The 16,138-nt window shown below is 35.1% G+C and overlaps 4 protein-coding genes across 4 annotated transcripts; 1 reads left to right on the top strand and 3 right to left on the bottom strand.

Moving 5' to 3' along the window:
- Window positions 1-540: 540 nt before the first annotated feature.
- Window positions 541-2,535, top strand: PHYBLDRAFT_178999 (hypothetical protein; the record flags this gene model as incomplete). Its single annotated transcript, XM_018438074.1, has 6 exons — window positions 541-1,101; window positions 1,162-1,212; window positions 1,266-1,339; window positions 1,390-1,824; window positions 1,888-2,364; window positions 2,413-2,535. The coding sequence occupies exons 1-6, from the start codon at window positions 603-605 to the stop codon at window positions 2,533-2,535; spliced, it is 1,659 nt and encodes a 552-aa protein (XP_018297208.1). The 5' UTR covers window positions 541-602.
- Window positions 2,536-3,240: 705 nt separating this feature from the next.
- PHYBLDRAFT_139205 (hypothetical protein) lies at window positions 3,241-3,548 on the bottom strand (the record flags this gene model as incomplete). The annotated part of the gene is made up of 2 exons (XM_018430179.1): window positions 3,241-3,336; window positions 3,390-3,548. 2 exons carry the CDS (start codon window positions 3,546-3,548, stop codon window positions 3,241-3,243), a joined length of 255 nt encoding a protein of 84 aa, XP_018297209.1.
- A 745-nt stretch (window positions 3,549-4,293) lies between these two features.
- On the bottom strand, window positions 4,294-8,106 carry PHYBLDRAFT_154082 (hypothetical protein; the record flags this gene model as incomplete). The annotated part of the gene is made up of 3 exons (XM_018433295.1): window positions 4,294-5,612; window positions 5,682-6,597; window positions 6,667-8,106. The coding sequence occupies 3 exons, from the start codon at window positions 8,104-8,106 to the stop codon at window positions 4,294-4,296; spliced, it is 3,675 nt and encodes a 1,224-aa protein (XP_018297210.1).
- Window positions 8,107-13,401: 5,295 nt separating this feature from the next.
- Window positions 13,402-15,814, bottom strand: PHYBLDRAFT_75427 (hypothetical protein; the record flags this gene model as incomplete). Its single annotated transcript, XM_018443057.1, has 9 exons — window positions 13,402-13,778; window positions 13,847-13,928; window positions 13,980-14,261; window positions 14,354-14,493; window positions 14,558-14,651; window positions 14,785-14,931; window positions 14,998-15,379; window positions 15,448-15,590; window positions 15,665-15,814. 9 exons carry the CDS (start codon window positions 15,812-15,814, stop codon window positions 13,600-13,602), a joined length of 1,599 nt encoding a protein of 532 aa, XP_018297211.1. The 3' UTR covers window positions 13,402-13,599.
- Window positions 15,815-16,138: the final 324 nt, after the last annotated feature.

The raw sequence follows: 16,138 nt of genomic DNA on the forward strand, positions 1-16,138 counted from the left end.
GCGCAACCACAAATACAGTAAGATTGTGTATCCTTGGGTACACACAGCTTACAGCAAATATTTTACAAACATGTATGCTTATAGTATTTAATCCATATACATTAAAAGACCCGGCATTTCCTAAAGTATATGAGCATGGGGTTTTTTTTCTCAATCCTCAATTAATTGGGATATACAAATAAGATATATTTGCCTTGTTTATAATGATATATCATTCTAGGCTCTAGGCTGTTGATGAAAGCTCTGGGCTTTTATACCCCATAGATAAGGAAACATAATGGGAAAGTTGTCATGAGTCAAAACGTAGATTAGAGATAAAAATTACCCAGGTAAACATACCTAAAGGGTTGCCAAAATAAATAAATAAATAAATAAAAGCAAGAATTTATGTGTATTAAGCATACTGATTATATAAAAATCTTATAGTCTTTACTGTATCAACAAGAGTGCCACCCTTACGTTTGAATCTGTAAAGGTTCTGTTTTTGCGGGCGTGTGCGCAAGAAAAAGACTTTCTCCTCCGATTACCGCGTTTTGGCTTTAAAAGTAACGCTGTGGAATAAATAGAGCGATTCAAAACAACCTGAATTTGGCCATTCAATCATGCCAAAAGATAATCATTTACAAAAATCATCAAGGATTACTAAACCGAGAAGTGTTCCAAAATATGCTCATTATCGTCTGGATCCTGTTGTAATCAGGAAAACTGGAGGATTGCTAGGAAACTTATTTGCCCAGGATTGGGTTAATCCGGGTCAGATTGTTAGAAATCTGCCGGAACATAGAATCAGAAGTACAGGGCCAAAGGATTGTCTTCAGTTACTTTCTAATTGCTTTGAAGAGATCGCAAACACATCTAGCATTCCAAAGCCTGTTGCTACTTTCGCTAGTCGCTGTACTTTGTATCTGACTACGAAGCAGTTTGAACGACAATTTATAGATAGTTATCGAGGCATGCGAGTTGAACTTAATGAAAGCGAATATGTCAAAAAACGCAAAAATATCATAGAAAAAAGCAAAATCTTGTCGGTTGACGTGACTGAAAGTTGTCTTGATACATTACGAGAGGACATTAAACATGATATGGAAGCAACCAATGAAGGTATGTATTTACACCCAAGCTTTGTATAAATCTAAAAGTAAAATATGGACAAACATGTAGCCTGTAGCACTAAAAATCTAAGAAAAGACACGGATCTTGACTCGAAAAAAGGTAGGTACCAAAATTACACTGTTTTAAATATTGCTTATTTAAGTTTTTAACAGAAGGCTTATGCAGCGAAAAGAAAATATGCAATGAAGAACTGAAAGAAGTTGAAGAAGATTGGTGGCTTAATGAGGTAAAAACAATAATTAGTTATAGCAATTACAGTTACTAAAAATATTACAGACTTCAAGTGGCTGTACAGAGTCCAACTTTATCAAGAGACCTTCTAGAGATCAATTTTCTCCTCACAAGCCAAAGTGGACTCATGCAGAAGTATATCGACTACAATCCAGCTGCATCATAGCCATGAACAGCACACCTACCTCACTTCTTCCGCCAGATATTATCAATATTCTTGAGAGTACTCGCTCTGATCAGTTCTCATGCGCAGCACTAAGCAAGTTCCCCACTTTATTCAATATTCTCAAAGAAATCTTACAATATGAACAAGAAGGGTTCCCAACCAAACTGTGGATAGAATTCAACAAAGCAAGTCATTGGAATACACAAGAACGAAACCTATTTCAATTTATATGCTTGACTTTGACCGATTTTTGGGGTACCTGCTTACAAAATATCCCACAAGGAGATGGAGAACGAACATTCTGGTGCGAAAGAGTTATACCTTTATTTAAATATTTAGGCTGTACGGACAACATTGTAGTTTTTGACTGGTAATAGAGCGATTATATGGTACCTTTGGGGAGATCTGACAAATTCAATAGGTGCGAAAAGATGTCAAATAGTCATATGGCTAGTTCATTGGTTCCGGGAGTATGGCAACAAGGAGAGCGAAGGTATATGGATGGACTGGGCCAAACAGCTTCCCAAGAAGAAAAGATATTCATGGAATCATCAGGAGGAACAAGCACAGAAAATATAGATCATGTCTTAGGCGACTCATTAAAGCTCGTCAGACTTTGTACTGATGCATTGAGAGCCAAAATAATGGATAATCGAGATGCCTCATTCTCTACTGCTAAAAAACAAGAAGTATATGGTGTCCAATGCATTGTCAAGACACTCACTCTTACCCAAGCATCTCTATATGATAAAGACAAATGGCTCTTTTTAGAACTCAGAAGCGCAAAATTACCTAGTCGTTGGCAGGAAATGCCAATGTGGATTAAGGTCTTTGAACTGATGGCACAGCTTTATGTAAGTAGTGTAATTATATTTGTTCTTGGTATTCATAAAAATAAACAGATAGGTTTACTTGGACAGCAAGTGGTCGAGAAAACATTCCAAGCCGAGTGCAACCAATTACTTCCAGTGGCTCTAACGGATTCAGTACGAAATATGCTTCGTACATCTAGCTTGTTAGGATAGAAGCTTTGGGAAATTGTTTTTATAATCCCAAAATATACTAACTGTAAGAAACGTTAGCAGATATATTTTTTAATGATGAAATGCTTTAATATACGCTCACAACGATAAGCGCTCCTTCCTACAAAAATGGAAAATGTAGTGAAATAGACCATTTGTCTTTTATTTCTCATTATATACTTTTTAGATTGTCTAATATATCTTGTAAGTAAAGGAAGATCGATATCCTTTATTACTTTTCTGGAACTTTTGATAATATAAAAAGAAATATTGTTACGGCCGTAATGTTGGCAAGGTCTTTCTTTGACAAATGTATATACTTGGTGTTATATTGATATTGCCAGCTCGGTGAAAAGAAGCACGGTCTTTTTTGAAGCACACTTGTTTTCATCATTACAGTAAATGAGTAGGATGATAAATCAAATTTTATTTCCATATTTTGAAAAAGAAATAAAGAAAAAGTGAGTGTTTTATTTATATACTTTGTTTAATGGCTAACAACTCTCGGACGTGAGGTTATCGATTGCACCATATATTTGAAAAGAAAGATAATAATTAATATACTTTTTATCAAAAGGACTTTATATATCTAAAGCCAATAACTTACTTTATATATTTTTGGCAAGGGTGACTCCAGAATACCTCGGCTGCCCACCATAACATGTAATAATATATGCTTAGAGGATATTCCCTTTTGACTCCAACAAACTAACCCAAGCCTATTGGTTGAGCCTCAAGCAAATAAGATGCAAGAGGGATGGCAGCGCCAACCAGGTAATTGGGAGCTTGAAGGAGAAGCCTTCGCTTTACTAAAGGTGGAGATCACAAACCTTGCCTAAAAAATCATGAATGCATACCTCGGCTGCCCACCATAACAAGCACCGATGCTTGCTTAGAGGATGTGCCCTTTTGACTCCGGCAAGTAACTCCAAGCCTATTGGTTGAGCCTCAAGCAAATAAGATGCAAAAGGGATGGCAGCAACAACCAGGTGTTTGGAGCCTTGAAGGAGAAGCATTCGCTTTACTAAAGGTGCTCATAATGCTTATGCTAGTTTACAAGTTGGTTGTTATACTGAATAATAAAGCTCTGACGTCACTCATAAATAATCTAAAAGTCACACGAGAATTTTACAAAGAGGTTGCTATAATTTAAACTCCATCGCGCGACAAGCGCGACGGCTCTACCAATAAAGAATACTTAAAAAAAATTAAACTCCTTGAACCACAGTATGGTGGTTCCTTAAAATTTGTAGGCCAAAAAACTAATATGCATAACTGTCAAGACGAGCTTATGTACTTGTAATCTGTCTATGATCTTTTTATAATTTTTCAGCTTTTTATATATATTTTCCACACAATTTTTTGTAAGAACTTTATTAAAGATTAGAAATTAGTGTATATTTATGAATGGTAGAGTGAACCAAATGAAGTATCAGAATGGATTGGGATTAAATCATTATATTAGATATTTAATTATATTCTGTAGATGCTTATACTTAATAGTACCAACTAATAAAATGGGGTCAATATTCTATGAAAATGCAGAAATAGCTGGGAATAATTTTGTAACCATAAATATAAACTTAACATTTTGTTAATTTTGCCAATACAAATGTTATAGATTCGACAATTCGTATTATAAAAAGCAGTTTGTTTTCTTGAAATAAAATAAAATAATGTGTAGACAATGTGTATAAGAATATGAAAAGTCAAAATATAAGTAGTAGAAGGTATATATTCCTTTATTGTAATATTGATATCCTAGTTTGCATTAAGAGATTGCTGGCGTACAAGAGAATTATAGACACCATTCAGTTTGAGCAATTCCCAGTGTGTTCCTTGTTCAACAACACGACCACCTTTAATGACACAGATGAGGTCAGCCCTTTGAATTGTAGACAGACGATGAGCAATAGTAATAGTAGTGCGACCACCTTCTTCCAAAATATTATCAATAGCCGTTTGAACAAGTTTTTCTGATTCTGAATCCAAAGCGGAAGTTGCTTCATCCAAAAGTAACACACGAGGCTTGCGAATCAACGCACGTGCGATTGAAATACGTTGTTTCTGGCCACCAGACAATTGAGAGCCTTTGTCGCCAACTCGAGTGTCATATCCGAGCGGAAGGCTGATGATAAACTTGTGAATATTTGCAGCACGACAGGCATCCTCGACCATGTCTTGAGTAACGCTCTTATTAGAATCGACGCCAAAACGGATGTTTTCACCAATGGTCATATCAAACAGAACAGGCTCCTGACCAACCAGAGCCATATGACTTCGGAGGTTACCAACAGAATACTTATTGACATTGCTTTCATCAAGACGAACAGTACCAGAGATAGGATCGTACCAACGCTGAAGCATACCGATAGTAGTAGATTTTCCACAGCCGGAAGGCCCAACAAGTGCAATAGTATGACCTGCCTTTCCAGTAAAATTGAAGTCACCATTAAAAATAGAAATGTCAGGACGAGCTGGGTAACGGAAAGTGATGTTCTCAAATGCAATATCACCAGAAATTTGGGAAGAGTGGGGTTCAATTCCTTCCAGTTCAGGGTCAATAGAAGGAACACGGTCAATGATTTCAAAGGCAGCAATGGCAGAGTACTTGGCCTTTGCGAATATGGAGGTGAAGACACTGGCACGGCCGATAACTTGTGCGGTAGTAATAATAGTCATTGTAGTTCCAAACATATTAGTGAAGTCAATTTTGCCTTCGGACATCAGACGGATACCAGTATAGAAAGCCACCGCATATGTGAATAAAACAATACCCTGCTGAAGGCCAAAACCAATTGAGGAAGTCCATGCCTTACGTCTAGCGAGTGTGTGAGGATACTCAGTAGCCTTGTAGTACTTGTCTTCAAAGTAAGCTTGTTTATTAAGAGCAACAACTGTACGGATTTCTTTAATGGCTTCGCCGGCGACTTCACCACTCTGCTCATTGGCTTTCTTGGACTTGTCTTCAAAGCCACGATTGATTCTTGCCTCATAGGCAGTTGAGCCCATAATAAAAGGAGTTATACACAGTACAACCAAAGTCAAAAGCCAGCTTTGCGAGAAAGCAATAGCAAATCCTTTAAAGTATAAATTAAGAATGTTAATATTACGTTTTTCTTCAAATCTTTGACTACAATAAAACTTACCGGTAATACCGGTAGTAATGATCTGGGTAATATCACCCCATGACTTGGTGACCATTTCGTTTACATTCTTGGCATCGATAGCAAGCTTTGATGTCAACGTACCGAGACTATTATCCGGGCTATCATAGAAACCAATATCTTGGCGCATCAGAGTCTGGAATATCTCACCACGGAAGCGTTTTGTGAAGCGTTCTCCAGAAAGCTCAAAGAAGAATGTCTGGGCGGCAAATCCAAAGAAGGCGGCAATACCAATAACAAGAAAAATAAATGAGTACAGATTGGTACCCTGGAACGGTGAAGAAGCCTCTTTACCGTGGAATGTGATAGCTGAAATAGTAAATGAAAAAACGAGTGCAAAACAAGGAAATACAGCACCGGCAATTGCGGAACCACAGACGCCGGCTGCCATCAGATGCCATTCTGGACGCATCATACGAATTACTCTACTAACAGGCGCAGATTGTTGCTTGGAAGCCTCCTTAATCCCTTTTTCTTTAAGACGTTTCATTTCAAAGGCGTCAACAGATGTAGCAGTATTAAACTTGGAGAGGCGCATGGATTGAGAGCGTTTAAATTGAACATCGATATCTTTGTTAGAATGGTACTCATTGTTGAGTTCCGATATATTACTATGGACAATTATGTCGTCTTTGTCGTCATCTTCTACTGCATCTTCGGCTCTGGAAGTTTCAATCTGTTGCTTTGCAACAAGTTCCGAGTAAACACCACCAAGTGAAAGCAGCTGATTATGAGTTCCTTGCTCAATAAGATCACCATGTTGCATAACAACAATTAAGTCGGCGTTGCAGATAGTAGAGAGACGATGTGCAATAATAATGGTGGTACGGTTGGCGGAGGCGGCATCAAGAGCTTTTTGGACTAGACGCTCAGACTGGGTATCAAGAGCAGAAGTGGCCTAAAATTAAAATAAACCAGTTTTAGTTATAGTGTTTAATAATAAGAGTACTATTGTTATTTTACTTACTTCATCAAGTAACAGTATTGAAGGGTTCTTGATAATGGCACGAGCGATAGCAATGCGCTGTTTTTGGCCGCCAGAAAGCATACCACCGTGTTCACCAACAAGAGTGTTGTAACCTTGGGGTAATTCTGAAATGAAAGAGTGACAGTTGGCTTGTTTACAGGCATCGATTACTTCTTCTTTGGGGACTTCTCGAGAATACCCCATCAGCAGATTTTGAAAGATTGACATATTGAATAACACGGGTTCCTGACTGACAACACCGATCTGAGAGCGTAACCATGCAACATTGTAAGACTTGAGATCCTGGCCATCGAGAAAGACTTGACCACCGAGAGGATCATAAAAGCGCTGAATGAGCTGAATACTAGTTGATTTTCCGGAACCAGAGGGCCCAACAAAAGCAACAGTCTGTCCCGAACGAATCTTGAGGTTGAGGGACTTCAGAATAGGAACATCAGGGCGAGTGGGATAAGTGAATTGAACATTTCGGAACTCAAGATTGCCGATGACTTTATGGGGCTTGCTACCTTCGGTCGAATCAGAATCAATGTCAGGAACGCGTTCAATAGTCATAAATATCTTGAAAGCCGCGCCACGAGCAGCAGAGATGACGGCTAGACTAGGAGGAATCTGAGTGATGGACATGGCGCCCATAATCATACAGAAGAACACCATAAGGACAAAAGCAGCACCAATGACACCATCAAAGACGAGTTTCGCGCCGTACCAAAATGAAAGGGAGTAAGTAGCAAAAAGAATGAACATAGATGAGCCCAAGCCAATACTAGAGACGAATCCTCGCTTGATACCGGTCTGCATGGCTTTATCGAGCTTGAGATTATACAAATCAGAGAACCGGCCTTGAAGAGAGTAAGAATAGACTGTGCGAACACCAGAAAAGACTTGTTCAGCAATTGAGCCAGCCTCAGCATAACTGTTCTGAGTTTTGAGAGTGTACTTAGTGGTAAGCGAGCCAGATATGATACTAACGCCAACAATAAGCGGCATAGGGGCAAGCATGACAATAGCAAGTCTCCAACCGATGGCAAAAGAGGCACAGAATCCAACAAAGCACTGGGCAATAGATGTAACATACAAGCCAAACTTTTCAGAAATGCCTTCTTGGATCATCTGGGTATCGACGGTAAGACGGGTGTTAAGCGAGCCTTCACCAGCCTTATCAAACCAAGCCATGTCTTGACGAATAATTGCATGGACATATAGTTGGCGAATGCGACGGGCTTGATTTTCACCACTTATGACCCAGAGTGTGTTGGCAGTATAGGCAGCAAATGTGATGAAAGCGCCAAGGTATGCGAAAATAAGAATTTGTCCAACAGTAGCATCCAGGATATTTTCATTGTTTTCTGCGGCCACCTGGAGTTTTTTTAAGAATGCGCCGAGAACAGCAATGGACAATGGCTGAACTGCACCGAGCATGATAGAGCAGATAAAAGCGATTGAAATCATAAACTTGTCGAGAGGAGTTGAGTATCGAAATATTGACCAGAAGCCGACCCTAGGCTCCCTTTCTTTCTTATTCTTCTTTTTGGTGTTTGATTCTTCTTCGTTGACATTCTGAATCGAGAAATTTTCAGATCGAAACTCGGTTTCTCCCAAAGTTCTTTTATCATTGATATCAACTGATAGAAAAGGGGTGATTGTTTCCCCTTGAAAGGTTTGGTTTGTTGACGACGATAGTCGGTCATAATCCGAGATTGTCATTGTGAGAATGAGCGTGTAGAGAAAAAATAAGAGAATTTATCAATGGAATTATTGTTTTTTTTTATGTTGAAAGGAAGATGTGGTAAGATGTTTTGTATAAAAAATGAAGCTCGAAAAAAAATGGTCGGCTATTTATACAATATTTGACTTTAACTTGGAATAAGCAAATAATTTTGGACAGAGAGGGGGAAAATATGGATTCGGACGCTCTGGCCAATCGGTGATATTTGTAAAGTATAAACATAAAGATAAAGATAAATATAAATTTAGTTAAAGAATACCAGGATTTGTTTTGAAATTGTTAACTAAGTTATGTGCAATACAATACAATACACGATCCGAAATGTCTTAACCAAGAACGCGATTATTATATTATTATTTTTTACGTATCTAACATGAATAGCTTTCGTAAAATTTGTGGCATGTATAGCTCTATTTTAAAGCTATTTTCTAAAATAAAAAAAACTATAATTCAACACACGTTTATGTAATGCTTGTTTATTAAAGAGTTCTAGGAACGATGCTATTAATGGTATAGATAATATATATACATAATTATAACACAAACATACGCATATACACCTGAACCTCACGGGCTCGTTTTTACTTTTTAGAATCAGTTTTATTGGATTTTCTATTTCTAAATAATAAAATCTGTATTATATGTAATATTCTACTTTAAATACTATCATGGTGTTTAACTTATATTTAATTATGTAGTATTGAAACATCTTATTAAAGTAAAATAAATAGAGAAAGACATTGCTTTAGACATTTAGTAAATATACAATACTAAACAACAAAGCTATTAAAATACATAATTATTTATTGTTGGTTTTCAAGAGCTAAAAAGAAAAAGAAAACAGCTATTTTCCAGTTTTGTTCTGTTTGTAAATATTCGACTTTTGGGTTATAATTTTTAATTGTATTTTCAAGATACAGCTCTAAGTTTATTGTCAGCATTAAAATCAATAATAGTAATATACTTGATAGATTGTATCAAACTTATAAGTATATATTCTTACTTTATTTTATTTTATTTTATTTTATGGTCCGTGTTCTTTCAATTACATTAAATTGATCTTTACATAGGTTACATTTATCGGACAATATTATTCAGTGGTAATCGGGGTTCTGACTGTAGCAATTGATCAATGGAATATATTATTGATGAGTTGCAGCTGTTACATATATCCTACTTTTAGATAATATGATTTGAAAATATAAAAATAAAACATCTATATTAAATCTAAATAAATCCAAAAATAAAATTTTTAAAAAAAAAGAAAGAATTCTATAAGAAAATTATGATAAGATGTATTTAATCAAGTAATTCCTAAAATGGAATTATGAAAGCTAAACTCCACTTGCATAAAGATCAAGCATTTCTTCACTTTTGATCTTTAACAAAAACAAAAAATAATAATATTTTATTTGATTTTTATATCGTCATGTTATTCTCACTAATAAATACCTTTAATATTTACATAGCTCTTCCGTATATTTGACTAGATTCTTAATAATATTATGTATCATATACTGTCTTATAAAGCATACAAGTATGTGCCAAGTGAAGACCTTATTTTTTAAAAATAAAAAATAAAATATAAAGCTTGGCTGGGACAATTTTATAGCGGACATTTATTTATAAAAAAAAATAAGAATTGATCTTGCCAAGCAAATCTTGGGATTTTTTCTGGTACATCTGTCAAGTACCTGGATCAGATATTTATTTTCAACAACCGCCGATAAACAGCACAATATTTTTGATCTCGAATATCACGTCTTATTAAGCAAATCATGTAAAGATATATATATTTCAAGTCAAAGGTCTTTAATTTTGTGAGATTTTACAAGTTCCTTTCAAGCTGTGAGCTTATTACACAGTGTTTTAAGCATTTATCGATTATTATGATTATTGAATTCAATTCAATTTATTCACATGGCTTTATATATATTAAAAACATAATCAGCAGTAAAAATAAAAATAAATACAAAGACAGACGAGAATATAACTATATACAAAGAGAAAGCAGCTTAAAGGGCAAACGCTTGTACTATGCTTTATTTCACGAGATAATACACCTGGAGCTCATATAATTCCATCAACTAATTCAAGTATTTTTTTACACAAGTTACGGAAGTGTCTCAAAATAGTAAATGGTTGTTTGAGCTGAATGGGCAGACATCTATCTATCTATATATGCATTAACGTTCAAAGTATTTTAAAAAATAGATATAGATATGTTTATACAAACCAAAGCAATGAATTATGAATCATTACCTCTATATAATGTCCTTACTTTTATTGAAAGTTGAATATTATAATATTTTTCCTTTCAAATAAATTTTCAAATAAAAACAAAAATCAGCTAAAAGAAAGAGAGGAGGATACTCCCTTTTATATATCTCTTGTATTAGATTCATAAAACCACTTTCTTCAAATATATAAAGTTAAATTAGACGTTATATATATATAAATCAATATTTGATCAATTAAATACTGCGAAAATAGTGGGAGCTGTAAAATGGACTTTTGGAAGAAAGAAAAGCATAAGCACCTACAAATCGTCAGGTTTTTTGATATTTTTATAGATGTTTCTTGGAATACAATGAAATATATTTTATTAAATTGCTCAAATCTATATTTTAGGTTCTAACACTAATCTTTAAGAATGATTAGGCCAATAAAAATGATTTCTATATTCCGTAAATGCATTTTATAAATGTCTTGTCCTTCAATATTTACATAGTGCTTACAATGACTTTGTTACTTTCTTTTTTCTCTATATTGCAGACGTACAGACATTTAGGCACATCATTAAAATTAACTGCGTATTGCAAAAGTTGGTTTTATCAGTAAGGTTAGCGATATATTCTGTTGTTGTTTGAGGTATTTGACATAAAGCCATGCATATGAACAACCAAAAAGCTAGCACATTTTAAAGCATCGATCATTAGCTTGGCCTTGTCTCCCTTGAAAATGCATGAATTTTAATTTTTTTTTACAATAATTTTATGATAGTAGTTCCCATACATGCTGAACGTATTCAATATTACAAAAATATCAAAAAAAAATTACAGATAAACTACTATAAAGCTGTCTATAAATCAATGTTCTTTGCCACACATTCCTGCTATAGAATATGATTGGACAAAATGTCCTGATAAATAGAAAATGTACACGATTATTTAGTTCTAAATATCCAAAGATATATTATTCTGCACTACATTTATATAAAGTATATGAACTATAGCCTTTACATTATTATAACACACTGGTAAAAATATAGAAACATAGCTTAATATATTGACCTTGAAAACATGCTTCAATGTGAAGCAAGCTGTCCGTACTTTTTACATTTATATATCACGAGTCATATTCGGCAGGAATAATTGTAGCTTGAACTCACTATATCATAAACAAATATAGTTTATTTATTAATTGTTTATCACAGTCATCAAATATCTGCTCTATAAGAAATACTCTCCAGATATATTAATAGCCACTGTTTTTTTTTATATAAATAAATAAGAGAAAGCTATATATCTTTTATATATGTGCGCTATTATCAGCTTTTTGTTCATATCTATCAGCTTTAGTACAGTATTGCTTTGCTCGATTGTGAGATGTTCTCTTTTAGTATTTATTTATTTTTTTAATCATTGCTATAAATTTAATTAGTATGTGGCATAAATAACAGATGTCATGCTTTGAGAAAAATTATAATCTATTCCTGTTGTATTTGCCTGCGTGTGTGTGTGTTTTAATATATTTTCCTTTCTATTTTATATATATAAATATCTATGTAAGCTTTTTTGTTTGAATTTGCAGAAGGCTACTGACTATACCACATGGTTTCTGTGGGTATACTTTCAATATTAGGCGGTAAATTTAGAAAATGGTGCTAGAATACAAAAAAAAAACATAATATAGGGGATGGTACTTACTCAAGACAAGGGAAAATCAGAGAATTCTTATTAATTAAGGGAAATATGGTATACCAGGCATTTAATGAAACATAAAATTTCTCTAGAAAAATAGTGTATTTTATATTGAGTGTATGCTCTAGTTATTTTTCTTTTTTTTCTTTTAAAAAAAAGTAGCTGAATAAAAAACCTAGAATCATTGTAGTACCATCTAAAACTCAAGTATTTATAGTAACTTTGTTTTGTTATGTTTTAAGAGCATGTACGTATTTAAACCAATGCAATAAAAGGTCCCTAAAGTACTTGGAAACGAATTTTGGAGTACGCTTATTCAATTTACCTTCACAGTATCTTGCACCAAAAATAAAATAGTCAGTGAATACAAAAGTCAAGGATTAGGATAGACTCTGCGCGCCTTACTATTGCACAAATTATGCAATAGAGATGGCATGCTCACTCATTTGAATTGACATAAATGCTATAGGGTGATGCTTAAAGAACTTAATAGTAAAATAAACTATTTTAAATATTCACATAAATCAATATTCTTTTTTTTTTAGTTTGTTTCTTGGTAATTTTATGTAATTTGTTTTTTTTTGTTATATTGGTTTTGGCTCTATATTTAAGGCCTATTAATGAACGGTTGAAATTAAAGAAATAAACTCGTCAGACTTATATCACCAGATTATAGAATTTAAAATAAAATCATAATAACATGAATCATAAATCCAAGTACTTGAACATAATAACCTTGTTGGAAATACAACCAGAAAACAGCTAATTTTGGCCTTATCAAATATTAAGAACGAAAAATAAAACAAAATAAACCTTGGTTTGACAATAAACAACTGCTTGGAACTTGGCTGGTAGTACTCTAAGATTAATCTTTAGAGGGTAAAGACGCTGAATACTGTATCAAGTTAAAATGTAAAACATAAAATGAAACCTTGTACAACTTTTACAAAAAAAGCTTTATTTAGTAAAGTCATGTCTATCATGCTATTAGGTCATATAAGTGATCTACAGACCAACGAAAATTTGATTGTTTATTCAATTACAAAGAAAGGGCAAGATAATACAGTGATGATGAGAAAGGCCATTATTATTACTATTCCTAATTCTTATTCTTAAAAGACTCGTTGGTTGTTGGAAACTTCCGGTGTATTTGGCTTCCTTCTGAATAAGACAGACATATAGCCTTTTGATCGATTCATTTATTTAGCTATTCTATTAAGAAAATATAATTTGTATGTTTTTTGGGTACCATGTGTTCATAAGCTACTGTTTGTTGCTCTTTTCGGGGATGACCTTGTAAGGGTTCATGATTCCCTTTGGATCCAATACAGTCTTTATAGCGCGCATTAAGCTCAGTTGTATGTCTGACTTGCAATCATTCATGTAGCCCACTTTCGAAATACCAACTCCATGTTCTGCTGTAATTGATCCATTGTGCTTAACTACAATGTATTGATTTGATTAGTATTTAAAAACACTATATATCAGTTTATATGGTTTGGTAGCTTACTAGCCCACTTGAACACAAATTCATCCATGTCAGCCTGGGCTTTATGGCCAAAGTTGTTCACGTTGGCCATGATATGCAAGTTCTAGTTTAGGAGATGTTAGCCTTGATCATGTTACATTTACGTTGATCTTACTCCATCTCCGACGTGGCCAAAGCCTAGCAAGTTTGAATATAATTTTCCAGGGCCCAGCAAGCCTTTTTCACCAAAGTGCTTTTTAGCATCTTCAACCATTTTGTACAGAAGAGGAACCTCCATGGATACATCGTAAGTCATAGCCACTCCTGCTTTAGCCATTGACTCAGGAATCTTTTCTCTCCAACTCCACAGGGTCTTTACTTGCGTATTATCTTGAGCAATCACACCATCCGCTGCGATATCGCTCTCCATTAGACGTTCAAGATAATCATTGAGTTTCTAGTACATAATAATTTATTAGAGCTGGTCAGTGGTATGAATATTGGCTGTAAGAACCAGATATAATACATATATGTATATTCTAAGCTTACTTCCTCGTCATGCTCATCACGACTTCCTTGAGTTTCGAGCAAGGCATAGAAAGCATGTTTGCCTTGGATCGGGTAAGCTGTGTCTTGCATCATCTCTTGCTTGACCATACCAACTGAATCATGATCCCAGAATTCAAAAGCTATTTTTCACAAACTCAGTATAAATAAGGTTTGATTTTTGAACAAAAAATGGTAAATTCTTACCCGACAAAATCTCAGACAGATCTTCTTTGGCCATCACAAATGCCTTTTGAACGTGCTCAAATGAAGTTAAACCAACCATGGCTACATGTGTGGACTGGAAGCATTTACAGTAAAAACCAAAAACCAGAAATGATGATTATTATTAGTATTAGTATGATTGTTATTATGAAAGAATTTATAATTCATCAAATTTTCAATAAATCAATTCATTATTTAATTTCTTTTACCTTTGCACGTCTTGGAGTGGACAGGGCAACACCAGTTACTAATCCAAGAGTTCCCTCGGCACCAATAAACATCTGCTTCAAATCATACCCGGTATTATCCTTGCGGAGTGTCGAGAGGTTGTGGAGAATAGTGCCGTCAGCCAATACCTAAAGCGATCAAACGATGAGTTAAGGCTACACAGGGATCTGTGAGACAAAAGTGTTGTTACTTACGACTTCAAGACCTAGAACATTTCCATGAAGATTTCCATAACGCATCAAACGTAAGCCGCCTGCATTAGTACTCACGTTTCCGCCCAGCTGACAGGATCCCTTAGCACCGAGATCTAGGGGTACCATGTGTCCCTTGGGTTCGAGATACTGATCAAGAACTTCAAGAATGACACCAGCATCTACAACAGCTACTCCAGAAATACTGTCGAAAGACCGGACGGTGTTCATCTTGGACATGTTGACAATGATTTCATCAAACACAGGAACGGCACCTCCACTAACTCCAGTATTTCCTCCTTGAGGTACAACAGCAAGCTGGTTATCGTTGCAATAGCGCAAGATACGAGACACTTGGTCGGTACTTGTGGGAAATAGACATAGCCTAATGACCCCGTGAGTTGCGTGAGTAATTGGAAATGCATAAGCGACACAATTAAATTTGAGACGTACGAAGAGGTACCACGGTAGAGATTGAACCAGTCCACATTGTGGTGGGCAAGGATGGATTGTTCTGGTGTTTCAGGTTGAGGGTGGTAAAGGATATTGTTAGGTGAAAGGACTGTTCTAAAGTAGTCTACATCTTCCTCTTGTAACTAGATGGGAAAGCTTTGTTAGATGAAATATTATCAAAAAAAACATATAATTATTATTATTATTGAATATGAACCTCTTTATACACTGAGCTTCTCTTGAGCTCAGGGTGTTTAACGCAAGTAAGAGGGGTAAGCGGCGAGAATAGCGTTCTCGAAGTATGCAATCGTGCCGACTGGGTGGGTGATATGCGCCTCAGGGCTTGTTTAATAGAAGAAGAAAGCATGAGAAAAAGAGGAGAAAATAACAATAGAGGCCAGGCGTAGTGATAAGGTTAAATGGGTTCACAAGGTTGACAGCTTTTTGGAGGTTAGTATTTCAATCGCCGTATACAGCCTTTTTATTTACCGCAACCAGTCTCCTTTTGCACCTCAGTACAAAACGGACACGAAAAATTTAAAAAAAAAAAAAGCAAAAAAAAAACCTACTGTAGATAAACAGCTTTCCACTCACAGCGTTCTCTTTCACTTTCCTTTCGATTTCATTGTCTTTCAATATAGTTCTGGTATGACTGGAATACCCACAGTCACCAATCCAACAAGCCCTATAA

The sequence above is a fragment of the Phycomyces blakesleeanus genome (assembly GCF_001638985.1).
Source record: "Phycomyces blakesleeanus NRRL 1555(-) unplaced genomic scaffold PHYBLscaffold_2, whole genome shotgun sequence".
Classification (NCBI taxonomy): domain Eukaryota; kingdom Fungi; phylum Mucoromycota; class Mucoromycetes; order Mucorales; family Phycomycetaceae; genus Phycomyces; species Phycomyces blakesleeanus.